The sequence below is a fragment of the Coturnix japonica genome, chromosome 38 (genome assembly GCF_054131305.1).
Source record: "Coturnix japonica strain WE chromosome 38, WE-NBRP24, whole genome shotgun sequence".
Classification (NCBI taxonomy): domain Eukaryota; kingdom Metazoa; phylum Chordata; class Aves; order Galliformes; family Phasianidae; genus Coturnix; species Coturnix japonica.
This window is the reverse complement of record NC_140700.1, coordinates 836,066-853,097: the sequence shown is the minus strand read 5'-3', so window position 1 is coordinate 853,097 and position 17,032 is coordinate 836,066. Positions and strand designations below refer to the sequence as shown.

The following is a 17,032-nucleotide window of genomic DNA, read 5'->3' as shown; positions in this document are numbered from 1 at the left end:
GCTCACAACCCCAACGGAAATGCCAGTCTCCTGTGTTCACTGTAATTCCTGGACAGCATTACAGGTTAAGCATCTAACAACAAATACAAGGTTGCATTATTTATTTACAAGGGATAACAAGCATCCAGTTCCTCTCAGGTCACTCAATAACACCACTCACACCTTGGATCCGGTATTTAACACTAACGTTTATTTCACAACTCTTTCCTAATCTGCACACCAAAAGCAGGTAAAGACCCCTATTTCTAGAGGAAATACATGCATATTCATGGCACCAGGAGTGGTTATTACAATTAATTCGAGAAACTTATTACAATATTGTGTGTGCCCCGGTGGCGCAGTGGTTAAAGACGCCGCCTTGCAACACTGGGGCCCGGAGTTCGAATCCCCCCTGTGGCGCAAGTGGTAGAAGTGCCGCTTTGCTACACAGAGGCTCGAATTCCGGTGATCTCTAAGGTCCCTTCCAACCCGCACGAAACTATGAAACTATGAATATTCCACGCCTATTCTACACCCCTAACTCCACCCCCTAAATAACAGTTTTAACAATATAACAGATTAGCCCTTTGTTCACCTTCACAGTCACAGAATCACAGAATGACCCGGGTTGGAAGGGACCTCAAGGATCATGTAGTTCCAACCCTCCTGCCTAGCAGGGCCACCAAATATACGCCTTTACTAGATCAGGTTGCCCAGGGCCCTGTACAACCTGGTCTTGAACACCTCCAAGGACGGGGCATCCGCAACCTCCCTGGGCAGCCTGTTCCAGGGCCTAACCACTCTCCTAGTAAAGAACTTCCCCCTAACATCCAACCTAAATCTTCCCTCTTTCAACTTAAAACCATTTCCCCTTGTCCTGCTATTGTCAGCCCTTTCAGAGAGTTTACTCCCCTCCTGATTATAGGTTCCCTTCAGGTACTGAAAGGCTGCAATGAGGTCACCCCTCAGCCTTCTTTTCTCCAGGCTGAACAAGCCCAACTCCCTCAGCCTGTCCTCATAGGGGAGGTGCTCCAGCCCCCTGATCATCTTCGTGGCCCTCCTCTGGACCCTCTCCAACAGCTCTCTGTCTTTCTTTCTTTTGTACTGAGGGTTCCACACCTGGACACAGTACTCCAGATGAGGCCTCACAACAGCAGAGTAGAGAGGGACAATCACCTCCCTATCCCTGCTGGCCACCCCAGAGCCCAGGATCCCATTTGCTTTCTGAGCTGCCAGAGCGCACTGCTGGCTCATGTTGAGTCTCTTGTCCATCAGGACCCCCAGGTCCTTCTCTGCCGAGCTGCTCTCAAGGACCACTCCTCCCAGCCTGTACAGGTGCCTGGTGTTCTTCCGGCCCAAGTGCAAAACCTTGCACTTTGCTGTGTTGAACCTCGTTAGGTCCTGAGTCCTGTGTAGCACCCAGGTAAGAGGCTGATCCCTTGCGGCCCTAAGAACATGGCGTGTGGGGACGCTGAGAGGTGGGAGGCCAATGGGGACAAGGACTGTGGGGACATCGTGGTGCTATGGGGTCATCATGGGGACATGAAGATATGGAGAAATGAAGACAGTGGCAATATGGGGACATGAAGACATCATGGTGATGTGTGACAGGGTGTGACAGCAAGTGCGTGACAGGGACCTGGAAGTTCCTGTATGGGCAGTGGAAGCATGACAGAGTTCAGGACACAGGGAAACAAAGTGCATAATCAGTGCGTTTCACACTTGTCTTGGAGAGGAGTTCAGCACGGCTTCTTGAAGCAGTTATTTCCTTGTGCCACTTGCCGTGCTGCATGAATCCTGTGGCCCAGACTGGATGCATTCTCACTATAGTAAGGGCTGTAAGTGTAAGAGAAAGAGATCCTGACACTTGAAGTATGCTGTTCTCTGACCATTGCCAGGAGAGATTGCCGTAACTGTGTCTTAATGTAAAACAGTCAATTCAAAATGTGTTATTTGCCATGGAAAAGTTAATAGTTGTGTGTGTTCTACTTGGTCATGATAATGTCTGTCCCTGTTCTGAATATTAGGATGACAGAATGATAGGATGGCTTGGTTTGGAAGGGACCCCAAGGATCATCAAGTTCCAATCCCCATGCCACAGGCAGGGCCACCAACCTCCAGATCTGGCAGTAGACCATGTTGTCCAGGACCCTATCCGAGATGGTGCTGAACACCTCCGGGGATGGAGTATCCATAGTCTTCTTAGGACTGCAGCCTGTCCCAGCACCTCCACCACTCTACTTGTAAAGAACTTCCCCCTGACATCCAATGTACACTGAGCCTCCTTGAGCTTTGTCTGGGGGTGATCCTTGGATATCAGTCCAGGACAGGGAGGCACAGACCCCATGAAAAGCAAAAAAAAAAAAGGAGAGACAAAGGAATGAAGGGAAAGAAAGGAAGGGGTTCACCCTGTGACCTGTCCGGCCCTGGGCCATGTGCTCCAGGAAAGGGAGAAGGGCAGAGAGCAAACATATGGTTTTAACAAAGAGAAAACACAATGGCAACAATCTGATGTTACACTATTAAATGTAAGCAAATCAAAGAAAATGAGAGAGACGAGAGAACCCAAAGTAGTGTGAGGGAAGCACTGCCCAGAAAGGCAGTAAGATGGAAGCAAAATGTGAACTCTTTAACTCTCACTGTTCTGCGTGATGTTCTTATATAGAATATCGACAACAAAAATCACAAAACCACGACAGTGAGCTCATCCATTTAGTCAGCTGAGTAACTGCTTGCTCCATGGAGATGGGTGAAAAATGCACTTTGAAGTGCCCAAAACACTGGTGTCTGTTGTCATTAGGATGACCAAGAGTACCTCTGTCCCCTTTCTGATCCTCAGCTGATGCTCAGGAATGAGGTGTCTATCTCAGGGATTTCCCACACTGTTTACAACCACTGGCACACATCAGGAGCAGCCCAGGCACGTTGGGCATCACCCAGTGTCTGTGTGAGAGCAACTGCCTCCCTGCTGAAGGACTGAGGACTCAGAGCAGGAGCTCACATGCAGGCAGCTCCTTGTGCACACCTGCAGTGAACCAGAGGAATCCCAGCTCCTGTGGGTCTGTGGGCAGCTGAATCTCATTTCAGCTTCAAGGTTTCCACCTATGATGATACCTGCACTGCCTCAGCTAAATCACTGCCCTCCCTGTACAGGGAAAGTCCAATGTGGGAATACAAGAAAAGCTGTTCAGAGCAGCAGCTGTGGAGCCAGATCAACAGCATGAGAACCAAGGACACCTCTGCAAGGAGAAGAAGGGTCTCACAGCTCTGATTGGATACGTGCCTGCATGGACAGTTGAAAAGTGTTTTGTAGAATGCTTTGTTGACATGTAAAGGTGGTTGGGAAAGTTGTAAGGGCAGATGGGAAAGTTAGAAAATAATAACTTGTGAAGGTATATAAGGGATGTGAGAACTTGTAATAAACGATTTGGATCGTTCACATCTGAGTCCGTGCCTCAAACGCTGCAGTCCAACCCATCCTGTCCTTGTCTGGGTGCTCTTTTTGTTTCATCAAACGATCTCTGGTAGCACTCCCCATATAACTCAAATTAGTCACTGACCACTGGGTATCTGGTAGTTAATTGAGCAGCTTTCAAAGCACAGTCATGACGCTGTTGTCTTTCAGGAGCTGTTTGCCATGAAGACCCAGGGACACCTCAGGGGAGACGAGCGGGGAAGATAAACACGACATCCTCTGCTGCTGAGCTGGGCCATACTCTTGGGACACAGGGAGCTCATATAAGGGGGCTGCTCTGAAGAGAGACAGCTGTGCCCAGGAGCAGCTCTTGTGCACAGCACAGCCTGCAGGTGACAGAAGGAGAGGAGAGAAACTGGAGAGAGCTTACAGGATTTGTGAGGTGTGAGCAGGCTGTGAGCTCACTGCAGGAGCATTGCTCACAGACCACGACACGGTAAATCTAAATGTTGAGCATGAGCTGCTTTTCATAGAGGGTTAACCAAATCCGGGATATCCCATAGCAGATCAGGCACTGCATGTCTCTTACTGTGGAAAAAGCCTTCTGCTCCAGCTGAGGGCTTCCGTGCTGCAGCATCAGAACCCAGCCCTGAGAGCTGCATTTCCCAGCACAGCTGCAGGCTGTGCATCCAGGGCTGTAGGTGGGTGCCCAGGGCTGTCCTGCAGAGCAGGGTCCCCGCTGTGCCCTAGAAGCTGTGTGCTGGGTATGGGACTCTGCCGCCTGCCAGGCTCAGCACTCAGCCTGCCTGGGGAGCTGCCCAGGGTGCTGCGGGGAGACGTGTGAGGGGAAGGAGCCCCCCAGCAGGGCTTGTGCTGCCACAGCTGCTGCCTGTGGCAGGGGATCACAGCTCCACTGCACAACAGACTATTACTGTGGATTCTCTGCAAGAGGAGAGCCAAGGCAGGGATTTTCTATTTCCTGTTCTTGGGGAAGAGGATTGAAGGCAGAAATCTAAAATGGGCTGCCAAATATAAACACAGTTCTGAGACTCCCCAGTATTTTTTCAGTCCATCTGCAGTTTTGTGAACAATCACAGAGAATGTGCTTTCAGCCTTCCTGAAAGGGTACAATCTGTTTCAGTTCTCGTTGCTTTCTGCAGGCGTTAACACTTCAATCATCCTGCAAACAGGCTGTTTTCTCTAAGAGAAATTGAAGTACACAGAGGCTGGGGCTGGGGTCTCAAAGAACAGCTGGAATAAAGAGGAAAATATCCAGGAGGCTGGAATATTAATTAGGAAACGAGAAGAAAGAATGAGCTCCTTAATTTTCTACTCCTTAAGGGATGGTGAATCTCATGAAAATAAATGCAAGTTCTGGAGTTAAATGAAAATTATTCAAAGGGAAAGGAAAACTTTTACACTACAGCAGGAGGAATGTCTCTGAGAATGGTTGGACTTGTCATCTCCTTCTGCACTCTGAACAGGACTCCAAGGCCAGCAAGAGCAGATGTCCAACAGCAGCTCCATCAGCGAGTTCCTCCTGCTGCCGTTGGCAGACACGCGACAGCTGCAGCTCCTGCACTTCTGGCTCTTCCTGGGCATCTACCTGGCTGCCCTCCTGGGCAACGGCCTCATCAGCACAGCTGTTGCCTGTGACCAGCGCCTGCACACCCCCATGTACTTCTTCCTTCTCAACCTGGCCGTCCTCGACCTGGGCAGCATCTCCACCACTCTCCCCAAAGCCATGGCCAACACCCTCTGGGACACCAGGTCCATCTCCTATGCAGGATGTGCTGCACAGCTCCTTTTCTTTGTCATCTTCCTCTCAGCAGAGTGTTCTCTTCTCACCATCATGTCCTATGACCACTATGTTCCATCTGCAAGCCCCTTCACTATGGGACCATGATGGACAGCAGAGCTTGTGCCACCATGGCAGCAGCTGCCTGGGGCACTGGGGTTCTCAATTCCCTGATGCACACTGCCAGTACATTTTCACTGCCTCTCTGCCAAGGGAATGTTGTGAATCAGTTTTTCTGTGAATTCCCCCAGATCCTCAAGCTCTCCTGCTCAGCCTCCTACCTCAGGGAAGTTGTGATTATTATTTTTAGTTCCTGTTTAGGCTTTGGGTGCTTTGTTTTCATAGTGGTGTCCTATGTGCAGATCTTCATGGCCGTGCTGAGGATGCCCTCTGAGCAGGGACGGCACAAAGCTTTCTCCACGTGCCTCCCTCACCTGGCTGTGGTCTCCCTATTTATTAGCACTACCTTTTTTGCCTACATGAAGCCCTTCTCTGTTTCCTCCCCACTCCTGGATCTGACAGTGGCACTTTTGTACTCAGTGGTTCCTCCAACACTGAACCCTATTACCTACAGCCTGAGGAACAGGGAGATCAAGCACACTCTCAGGAAGGTGTTGCAGCACACACTGTTCCAGCTTCCATAATGTGCACATCTTTCTCACGATTCCTAGTGATGGTTCTTTATGTTCTGTGCATATTTGATTGTTTGATTGTGTATGATACAGCAATCTGCAGGAAAGTGTCGCAAATTATTGCAATTCTTTCATACCTTATTTCTGTTTTCTCACTCAAAGAGCTCGTGTAAACATGGAACCAGATTCCCTGGATAGGTTAAGAGAGAAAAAAAAGTTTCAAAGTAGACTTTTCCTTAGCTCTTCTCTCTTCCTTCCTTGTCTGGGTATGGGGGTGGTGCAGCCATGGACATCAGCACAACATGCTCTTTTCATTCCTGCTTACAGGTCTCCAACTGGACTCCTCACCACCAATGACAACCCTCTGTGCTCTGCCAGTCAGCCAGTTCTCAACCCACCTCAATGTCCCCTCATCTATCCCACACTTCATCAGCTTTGTTATAAGGATGCCATGGGAGATGGTATCAAATGCCTTGCTGAAATCAAGGTAGATGTTATCCACTGCTCTCCCCCCACACACCCAGCCAGTGACAACATTATAGAAGGTAACAGGTTGGTCAAGCATGATCTCCCCTTGGTGGACCCATGCTGACTACTCCTGGTAACCTCCATTTCTTCCAATTGACTGGAGAAGGCATCCAGCGCAAGCTGTTCCATCACCTTTCCAGGGACAGAGGTGAGGCTGCATGGCCTGTAATAACCTGGATCTTCCTTCTTACTCTTTTTGAAGACTGGAGTGAGACTGGCTATCTTCACTGTCTCAGCATCCCCCATTACCAGAACACCCCCCTCACTTTGCAGGGGACCCACAGTCTCCCTAGTCTTCCTTTTACTTCCTTTAAAAAGCCTTTTTTATTATCCTTTTCAATGAGTGTGAACCCAATTATGTAATACTATGTTCTGCTTGCAAGGAAGTATGTGAGAGAGGTGGGCCAATTAGTGCTGGTTCTGTGGCAAGGACTTTATAACTGAACAATACAGATTGTTAATGGAAAGATATATGGTATTAAGGGTGTTTATGTGAACTAAAGAACTGAATTGACAAACTGCTTTGAAGGTATGAGAAAGTTTAATTGTGAATGGCATATGGAAGTGTACTTGAGGGTGTGTGGAATGGGGGTACAAGTAGTGGAATAGTTTACAAAGGAAAAAGGGTTAAAGAGAAAGTGAGTTTATATGCACTGATATGACAGCAACCCCCCGTACCTTCCCCCTATATCCATGTATACACATGTATACACACTCCCCATATGCAGGTAGTGTTTTTCTGCTTACCAAATGGATGAGCTCACAACATAAGAAGCAGATCTTCCTCTCTGCTCCATCTGTGGTGTACTCTGGAGTTCAAGGCAATGCAAAGCTATAGCACATGTACGTTCTTTCACTGATGACACCTTAGTGTGCTCTGGGCTCTCATTTCAATTGCATCTAAAGAAGTCTAGGGTCATGCCAGGTGACAGGAAGCTGGCAAATGTTGTCTCATTGTAAGGAAGAGTATAATTGATGACACGGGAAATTATGGACCTGTCAGTCTCACTCCAGTGCCTGGTAAAATTGCTGAAACAACAACAGCTGAAGGACAATTCTGTCATTGGTCTCAGCCAACACAAGTTGCTGAGGGTAAAGTCCTGTTTAACTTAAGGTCCTTTTATGACATAGTTATCCATTTAGCTGACCAAGGGAAGCCAGTCGATGTTATCCTTGAGGATTTCAGTAGAGCTTTTGATACTATTTCTCACAGCGCCCTTCTGGACAGAATGTCCTGCATACAGCTAGACAGAAACAGAATGTGGTGGGTGAGCAGTTGGCCAATAGGTCAGGACCAAAGGATTATAGTCAATGGGTTCCACCAAGCTGGTAGATGGTCACACTCATGGTCCCCCAGGGCTCCATTTTAGGGCCACTTCTCTTTCATGTTTTTGTGGATGACTTGCGTGCAGGACTAGAAGATGTTCTGAGCAAGTTTGCTGATGATACCAGATTAGGAGGTGCTGTTGCCTCCACTGAGGGTGGACAGGACTTGCAGAGAGGTGTGGACAAGTCAGAGAAGTGGGTACCAGTTAGTACTAAGCACCAAGTGCATAAAGCATAACAAGAACAAGTGCCTGATTGTGCACCTTGGTAGGGGCAACCCTGGACATTCACACTGACTAAATATGGGACACATGAGAGAGGTCTGACTGAAAAGGATTGGGGGACCTGGTCAACATCAATTTCAATGTGAGTCAGCAGTGTGCCCAGGCAGCCAGGAAGGTCAACAGTCCCCTGGAGCACATCAAGCAAGTTATTGCCAGCTGGATGAGGGAAAGTATCATCCCTCTATGCTCTGCATTGCTACAGCTTCACCTGGAGCACTGGCTGCACTTCTGGGCACCGCTGAACATAAAGGACATCAAACTACAGGAGAGTGTGCAAAGGTGGGCACTGGAACTGAGAGATCTGAAATTCAGAGTTTCATTGGGATTGACTGCTTGCTTAGACTGGGCCCTTCTCACAACCCACATCCTGCGATGAGACACAGACCCACATGGGACATGAACTTCACAGCACACTTGCACCCCATGCAGAGCCTGGGATCTTCTGTCCCCATGTCTTTTATTTAACCTCATACACACCTCCATCCCACTGCCCCAGGAAGGGTCCTGAGCCAACATGAGGGTCAGGATCCCCCTGCCAAGGGTCTAGGGGTCAGGAATTGTAAGACAAAGGAGGGTTTTCTTAGCATCTTAGCATCATTGCACTGGAGGTTGATGGACTCAGCATCAAATGCGCCCTGGGGCCCATTATAACCTAAAGAGCCTCCTGTGCCTTGTGCCTTCCTGTTATCTACTGCAGGTTTTCAGAACTTGTTCAGCAAAGTGGAGAGGTATCTGGAGAGAGCTGAAGGGGAAGAATCCAGCAGAAAGTTCTCATCTATTTATTTATAGTTGGGTTTAAAGAAGACGTCAAATCAGCACTGTGCAAATGATACCAATCCAGGATGCCCCCAATGAGTTCTATTCTGTTACTGCATGGACAAATGTCCTCCTCAACCTCCCCAACCTATTTCTACTCACATTGGCCACATGGGACTTGCATGACTTTTCCTCACATCACTCTTCTCCTCTGCAGTCACCAGCTCAGTGTTAAACCTCCTTTGCACCAACTCCCACTGGCTTTCCTCAGAGAACCAGCTGCACATGGGCAAGGAAAGAATTCTCTTTTTTTTTGGCCAACAAACAGAAGGAAAGGTGATGCAATTGAATGAACAGTAAAACACAGTGATCAACTGCATGCCATGTCCAGGCTACATCTATTGAGGTTTGTCTTTCACAGGGAATTTTTGTACGAGAAACAAGTTAGACAGATACCAGACTTCAGGCACACGGCATTGGGTCTGGCACCGCTGTCCGTGTCCCTGTACCTGAAGGCATCTATGTCCTGCAAACACAGTTCTGGAAAACAACCTAATTACAGGGGGAAGGAAAAAAAACACAAAATCCCCTCAAAGACTCATATTTACAACTTAAAATGGAACAGGACTCATGAGAATTTCACATTGAGAAGGGTTAACCCATTTTCATTCATTTCTATCTTTGTCATCAATTCATTGATACAGTTTTACTCCCAGCCTCTTACTGTTGTTCTCCTCTTACTGTTAATGTATCTATAAAAGAGTTTCTTATTCCCTTTCACCCCAGTGGCCAGGTTAAATTCAAGCAGGGCTTTTGCCTTTCTGATTTCACCTCTACATATCCTAACGACTCCCTTGTATTCATTCTCAGTTGCCCGTCCCTCCTTCCAAAGAAGGCAGATTCTCTTTTTCTCCTGGAGCCTCAAGAATAGCTCCTTATTCATCCATGCCGGTCTTCTTCCCCAATGGCTCATTTTGCAGCTCAGGGGACCGCCTGCTCCTGTGCCCTTAAGACTTCCTTCTTGAAGAGCAACCAGCTCCCTTAGACCCCTTTACTCACGAAGACTGAATGTCAGGGGACTCCCCCTAATAGTCTCTTGAACAATTCAAAGATGCCTGCAGAACATCACTTATGCAGGCAATAAATGGCTGTGTTTCACTGCTTTGTGCTCTTGAAAGACTCTGCCCTGTTTTGCCCTTTCCTAACCCTGCAGTGATATATCAGCAGTGCCCGGCTGGCTTTGCTGCACAGCCTTATCACCCGAGTCTGCAGACTTGGGGGAAAAGCTCAGCAGCTGCTCAGCTGCCGAGGTTCCATGTCATGCCCTGGCCTGCACACAGCCCGGCTCTCCCCACTCTGATCTCCCAGTGTTTCCCGCAGCCCCTGTGCTGTGACCAACACGAGCGGGGCTCGGGCCCAACACCCGCTCACATCCCCAGCAGGCAGAAATAGCACACGACAGAAACCCAGCCTACCTGCAGCCCCCAGCAGCAGTTCAATCCTTCATTTCTACACTCGTGCTACATAACACCAAACCAATAACAGGACGAGCATCTCTTTGAGTCATTTTATAAAAGCATTAGACTTACGGAGATATTGTTACAGTTACACGAGTTATTTGAAATTACAATACAAGGAAATTTCGACAATGAATTTCAGTACAGTATTATACCATCCAGTGCTGCTGATCCCAGTTCATGTCCTTGTTCAATAGAGCATATGTACACAGTCTGGAATCCATGTATAAACTTTCAAGACCTCCGATAACTGATAAAATTAATATTGCAAATATTGCATTATCAGTTCATCACCAAAAATTATAAGAACCATCATTTTCAAAATCCAGTTATTTTGTACCTCTTCCTGAGAAACCAAAGAAGTCTTCAGAGAAAACTGACTGCAATGTGGAAGAAAAACAATGAGTATAACGCCCATTAACACTTCTGACAGGAAACATCAGTCTGCAAATGGGAATCTCAATTGAATCAGTGCAATCCCAGGTGGTCTTGTCTTTTGCAAAACAAGTGAAGAGCCACAGCGTTAACATAGTTCTAAAAGCTAGATGTGTTACATAGAAAAAGATCAGAACTCCTCAGAGGGCACAAGCAACTTTGGGCAGATGTTTGCTTTGCTGAAATTAGCAAGACTGTGAGGAAAACAAAGCAAAGCTACACCCTGGATTTGTGCCGCAGTTTGACGTCCCCTTAACAGTAGTCTGAGTCCCACTGGCATGTGAGCAGACTCCAGGCAAGGAAAAACAGTCCAGCCCCCCTGAGCTCGAAGAATAGCTTAAGCAATGAATTTGCTCAGAGTGGGCAGAGGACGGTTACAAGTTGGCTCTAATAACACTGCTGTCAAGACGAGATGACGTTGCTGCAGCATTGCAGCTACTAATGAACTTCCCAGTACATCAGTAGCAAAATATGCTACTAATAAGGAGACAAAAATATTGTAAAAAATCTCTCAGTCGTTAAGGACACATTCTAAGTAATGAAAGGTAGAACAAAGCAGAGCCCAAAGCTGTATTAAATCTCTACTCGGGTCAGAATTCCTTTGTCACCATATCTGATTGCTCTTTTGGTTTCTGAAAGTGCTCAGTAGAAATCCAGAGTTTACGTGGATAAAACCTCAGGATAACATCCATTTACTTACACGCTACTATTGTTAAATAATCCAAGTCAAGTCTGCTTTACAAGGAAGTGTGCAACAAGCAGAAGAAGCGAAGAAGAACATCACGTTGAGTTCACATTCCTCAAGGTGCAAATCGCAGCTATTCCTGCTCAAAACCTTCTGTTTCTTCAATTGCAAATAACAGCTTTTCCTTCCACTGCTCATAATTCTTATACGGTGGGAGGTCCAAGCGACTGAAACTGAAAACAAAGAGAAACCTTAAGTATTGAACAATAGTTTAAACCACCAAAAAATCCATTAGGAATGTAGGCGTATGAATTATTTTGTTCAGAGGGATAACTGCATTTGTACAACTGGATTTGTCTAAAACAGCTGTATCTTGACGTGCATTTATCTATGAAAGTGAGAGCTAAAGCACAACAAGCACTTGAGCAGCGATAACTTTCCAGAACTGGCAACGTATTTAGTAACAAGTCTCACCTTATCTCTTCTGTATCTGAGAGTTAAAATCTGAGCATCTTCACAAAGCACCAACTGAGAAACTGAGCAGAAGCTACATTTTAACCAGCCAAGAGGGTGCGTGAATGTGGCTATTTATTTGCATTGACAAGATCAGGTGTAGTGATAATGAAAGATCAATCCCAAAGTCTTTAGAAAAAAGTACTGTTTATTACTTCATGTTTTAGTGCTGTGCAAATCCATGGCATTTACAATGGAATTAGCTCCACAACAAAACTGCTTTTCAGAAGTTCAACTATTACTCAGCAGAGCTTACTGCCATAACCCAGTGTTTTGCTTTCACACAGTCTCAGACACTTCCATATCACAACCACTTCCTAAAACCTCAAAGTAGATTGCCATCTGTAAGAACAGAACCACAGCAGAGTTTGATCCTTCGTACTTACCAGGCGTGACTTCCAGGTAACCAGTTTTCCTTCCCAATTTTCTCAATGCAAAATTGTTGGGGTCCGTTTCTCCCTGTACAAAAATCAAACAAGGAATTCTTAGGTCTAACTGCCCATGTATACCAGTAGGTAATAGATGACAACAGAGCGTGAAAGGCTTGAAGAGAAAACAAGACTATAACTACTTGCAGAGCACAAAGACATCTGTCTCTCACTACATCCCTCTGAAGAAATCCACGTAGTGAAATGCATAAATATGAAGCGGTTTTCAAAGAAATTCAACCACTGAATCACATCGTTGGGTTGGTACTGGAAGGAATCTCTGGAGTTTACCTAGTCCTTCCACTCTAATCAAGCAGGGATACCCAGAGCAGGCTGCCCTGCCAGGACCACGTCCAAACCATGGATCAAGTCACTGATGCAAGGCGTGTTCACATTCCCTCCATCCCTTTTTCTGTCACAACTCTTCCAATATGCAAGACTCGGAAAAAGGATTCCATATAAATTCATTAAAAAAGACCCTTAAACACACAGCTTGGTCCTTATTAACAACAACAAAAAAAGGAATAAACATGAGCATAAAATGGTTTAAAGAGGTCTCGTTACCTGTGAGGTCAGCAAATCCTCCCACTGATAATCTGCACGTTCCAGTAACGAACTGTAGAAGTCTCATTCTCTTCTCGTTATCTATTTCTTTCACAAACTGAAAGATAATAATTAACACTGATGTCAAGTTCAATATTGAGACGTTCACTTCTCCATCACCCCTAGGACAGCTGGATTAGCAGTTACCATTTACATTTACATGCTATGTATCTGTTGAGCAATTCTGACTGTTGCTCACTAAGCTGCTGCTGTGTTCTTGTGAGGAAAAAAGAAGTCTACAAACCTGCCAGAACCACAGTATCTGTCTGCTGGTTCTGGTATCATGCCGGTAGATGGTATTGCCTCTGCCAGTCATTCACATCAATTTCTTCCATTCCGCACAGGAGCACCTTTAGGGGAGAAAAAGGATCATAAACATGGAAACTACAAGCTACTACTTTGCTTCTATAGCAAGACCATTGTACTTCAATACTACTGTACTTCAAAGCACCTGCATTATGCTCGTTTTTAATATTAAGCTCTCAAACTTCCATAGCAAATAATAACATCCGCTCACAAAGAAAATGTGGAGAGGCCACAAAAGAGAAACCCCAGTCACGAAAATGTTTGTATTTAGACATTCAAACTAACAATGCATACTTGGCCTTTGCCTAACCATACCATTCTGTGCTAGAAATACGACGTTCTGCTGCAGAGTATAATTTGGAGAGATCAAAAGCAGCTAAAACCTGCTCCACTCAGTAATTTGATCATCCGCTGATATTTGGTTCTTATCTCCCTTGCTTTCCAGTTGCTCACTCTTTAAACACATGCAAATCACATGGTCAAGGATTACAAAAACACTGTTAGCCAAAAAATTTATGCTGGCAGAATCTTAACGTTAGAAACATGTAAGTTGGTTGCAAAGAAGAAAGTGAAGAACAACACAGTAACCAAATACTAACTGATACATAAGGCTTCTCTCATGCATCCTGAAAACAGAACTGCCAGCCTTAATGAATTCTGCTATTCAGACACTGACTGACATTCTGTAGAGAGTGTTTTTTACAGCTAGTTAGCTGAGAAGGGTCGTAAACGGTGCAGTTAATCAAGCAGTTATACCACCTGCAAGGGCAGCGAGAATAACAAGATGCCCTGGGATGGTGGGAAACTAGCCATGGTTCTGGGAACTCAGCAAGGGAGTAACTTTCAGTTGATAACAACAAGCTGTTAAGATACTCGGGGATGGTATGTAATTGGGAACCAATGATGAGCTCCACTTTTGCAATACGTATGAGCTAATTATCCGTATTATAAATGTACACGCAGCCAAGCAATAAACGAGAATAGCTGATCATATGTCAATGACAGGTGTGGTCGTTAGCTTTCCTCCCTCCGTTCGACAACAACATTCAAGTATTACGTGTAGCAGCATGGATCTGGCAACAGTCAAAGAATCCTTTACCTCCAGCTCCTTAGCATCAAAGGACCGCAGATACTGCTGGGGCAGAATTTCATTGAAGCCTTCAAAAAAAACTTGTGTCTGTTCCTCAGCGCCTCAGGAAAGTCTCCATTCTGCTACCAGCCTGGAAAATACGCAGAAGGATCATTTAAAATGGGCTACGCTAACCCAAGTTCATCTTTGTTAGTTTGTTTTGAAACGAACCGTAAACCGTGTTAATAAAAATGATGGAAAGTTCTGTGGATAGAGCACTGTGTAACTGTATTCTAATTCTGTTCACAACCGTCAGTCTGAGCAATCAATTTTAAGTTAAAACCCTATGTTTCCAACCACTGAACTATGGAAAGTTTTTGGTTCAAACAGGAGGCAGCATCTACTCACTGATGATATTAATAAGGGCACAGCAGTCCCTTGCTACTCGGAGGAAGAAAAAAAGGCAGAGCTGTATTTATCAGATATCTAATATCCTCCCCAGAAATCTCAGTCATTATCCATGACAAGGTAAAACCGAGGTCAAGTGGTACTGGTGAAGATAAGTAGGACTGCTAGCTTACCAAGAAACAACTACGTCCATTTGGAAAGCACCATATTTGTTTCTGTTAATCATGAAACTTTGCTCTGTCGTAGAAACTCCACTCTCCATTAATAAAAGGGTGAAAAGCAGGCAGGAGACCCGAAGAACCTGAACCCAGGGAGAAGCAGATATTATGCTGAGTTCAAGCCTATCCTGTCAGATGAACTGGAATCTAAAGGAGAGATGAAACTCCGGGGAACGTAACACAGGACCCATAGTGTGAGAAAAGAACATTGCTTAAGCTGCAGTCTGAGCTCTCCCCAGTTCCTCACAACCAGAAGAGAATGGTCTTCTGCAGGTACTCCCTCCTCTCTATCCCAATGAGTACTTTGCACAACTGCCAATGCCAATACATTCCTTCTGCAAATGTCACCGTTTCCGTGAAACCTTTCCAGATGACTCGTGACAAAAGCAATTTCTACTCCCTCATCCCTCAAAACCTTCCCACAAAAAAGCCTTCGCAAATCAGATGAGAAGAAAGAGGGAAATTCTACAGCCACAGCAATAAAGCGCGCAGAAAGCCCATCTGTTGCAGACAGAGGAGTGAGCTGTGCTTAACCAACACTACTTCAGTGCACGCTTACAGTAAGGCACACCTACCTTGCTCTGGCCACGCAGGAAGCTCGTGACGCAGCTCCAGACTGCTCTCCTGAGGCCCAGCTTCATTTCACAGCCACTCATGCTCTGCTGCTGGACATTCTGCAACGGAAAAGCCACTGGATGCAAATCCCATCCCTCGCAGATGGCATCAGACCTCCGCTCTCATGGCAGTCGCACTCACGGCTCCGGGGGAGAAAGCAGACATGTGCTTACCGAGCGAGCGCTGTTTGCTGCCAGCTGCTGGTAGGAACCCACGCCTAACCCTACAGTACCAACAGTAACCTATGGCTAACTCTACTATGGGAACAACAATCTACTCCTAACACTACAGCAAGAACAGGAACCTACTCCGAACAGGAAAACAACAACTCCTAACACTAAACCTACTCCTAACCTACTCCTAACAGTAAAACATGAACAAAAACCTACGCCTAACTCGAAAACATGAACAACAACCTACACCTAACTCTAAAACTAAACTTAACCAAAAAAACAACAAGAAAAACTGGGTAAAGATGGGACTGGGGGCCCACAGAACGTGGCTGCAGAAGAAGCCCGAAGGAGGAGCAGATGTTACAAAAAATGCCACCCAGCTGATTCCGGGGGCGTGGGCCGCACAGCGGGTAAGGAGCTCAGCGCCTGGACCAGCCACGGTGGAGCTGTGATGGTGCCAATGCGGGGCCTGGCACGGTGGTGTGGTGCCAGGCCAGCTATGCCGCGGGCGGATCCACCTCCATAGGCTCCTCTGGAGGTGGATCCACCTCCATGGGCTCCACATGGTTGCTCGTCACCAGGCTGGTGCAGGCGCGATGGAACTGGGCTCTCTTACCCCTCCTCTGCCTGATGGTCATGGCGGGCCCCCTCCTCCTTCTTAGTCCTAGGGCCCCCAGCTCCATCCTCCCGCATGAAACTGGGGAAACTTCCACCCTCGCCCTCTTTGCAGCTGACATGGCTGTTAGCTGCCACAGCTGTCAGAGGCGACTGCGTTGCGCGCGGCAGCGGTGACCAAGGTGACGTGGTGAAGGTTCTAAAATGGCGGCCGCACTGCTGGCACTGGCGTTCCACATAGGAACACATAGGAAATGGCCCTCGGCCTCCTTCACCCTCCCCCTTCTTCCACAAGGGAATCTTTTCGGGCTGCCATACTGTCGTGGTTTTGCAGTTTTTCTATTGCTATTCCACATCATAACATTGTCTGCAGATCATAGATTGATCTATCAATCATAGATTGATCTAGATAAGGCCGTGACACAGACGTGCTCCTGACTGCTGCCGCTTTCCAGACCTCCCTCTCCCTGCCCCCACTCTGCTCAGGCAGCCGGTCCCAGTCAACAAACACCACCGCACAGGACCGCAGCCCTGACTCGTCCCGCTCACCCACAGCCAGAGGAAGGACATCGGACACACCTTCGTTGGCTCCACAGCCGCAGTCCAACACGGCACCCAGGCCCGTCGCTCCATTCCTTTGCTCGCTGCCAGTTCCCACGGGGAGTCCTCATTCACACACCTGGAACAACAACGCACACCAACACGTCAGGCAAACAACAGACACGCACA

At 46.8% G+C, this 17,032-nt stretch overlaps 1 protein-coding gene across 14 annotated transcripts in view; it reads right to left on the bottom strand.

The window, feature by feature from the left end:
* Positions 1 to 10,271: 10,271 nt before the first annotated feature.
* The window catches only part of LOC116652619 (E3 ubiquitin-protein ligase Itchy-like), a 260,369-nt gene continuing 253,608 nt past the window's right edge, over positions 10,272 to 17,032 (bottom strand). For 3 of the 14 annotated variants that reach the window (XM_085526995.1, XM_085526998.1, XM_085526997.1), the window contains 7 exons: positions 16,883 to 16,982; positions 15,476 to 15,574; positions 14,305 to 14,425; positions 13,144 to 13,249; positions 12,861 to 12,957; positions 12,255 to 12,327; positions 10,272 to 11,588 (listed from right to left, as the gene is read on the bottom strand). In XM_085526995.1, the coding sequence (XP_085383121.1) occupies positions 11,489 to 11,588; positions 12,255 to 12,327; positions 12,861 to 12,957; positions 13,144 to 13,215 (342 nt within the window). In that variant the 5' untranslated portion in view covers positions 13,216 to 13,249; positions 14,305 to 14,425; positions 15,476 to 15,574; positions 16,883 to 16,982 and the 3' untranslated portion in view covers positions 10,272 to 11,488. Of the gene's footprint in view, positions 11,589 to 12,254; positions 12,328 to 12,860; positions 12,958 to 13,143; positions 13,250 to 14,304; positions 14,426 to 14,855; positions 14,984 to 15,475; positions 15,659 to 16,882; positions 16,983 to 17,032 lie in introns of those variants that run through there. The other 11 variants (XR_014938694.1, XR_014938696.1, XR_014938693.1 and 8 more) reach the window with 7 other exon arrangements.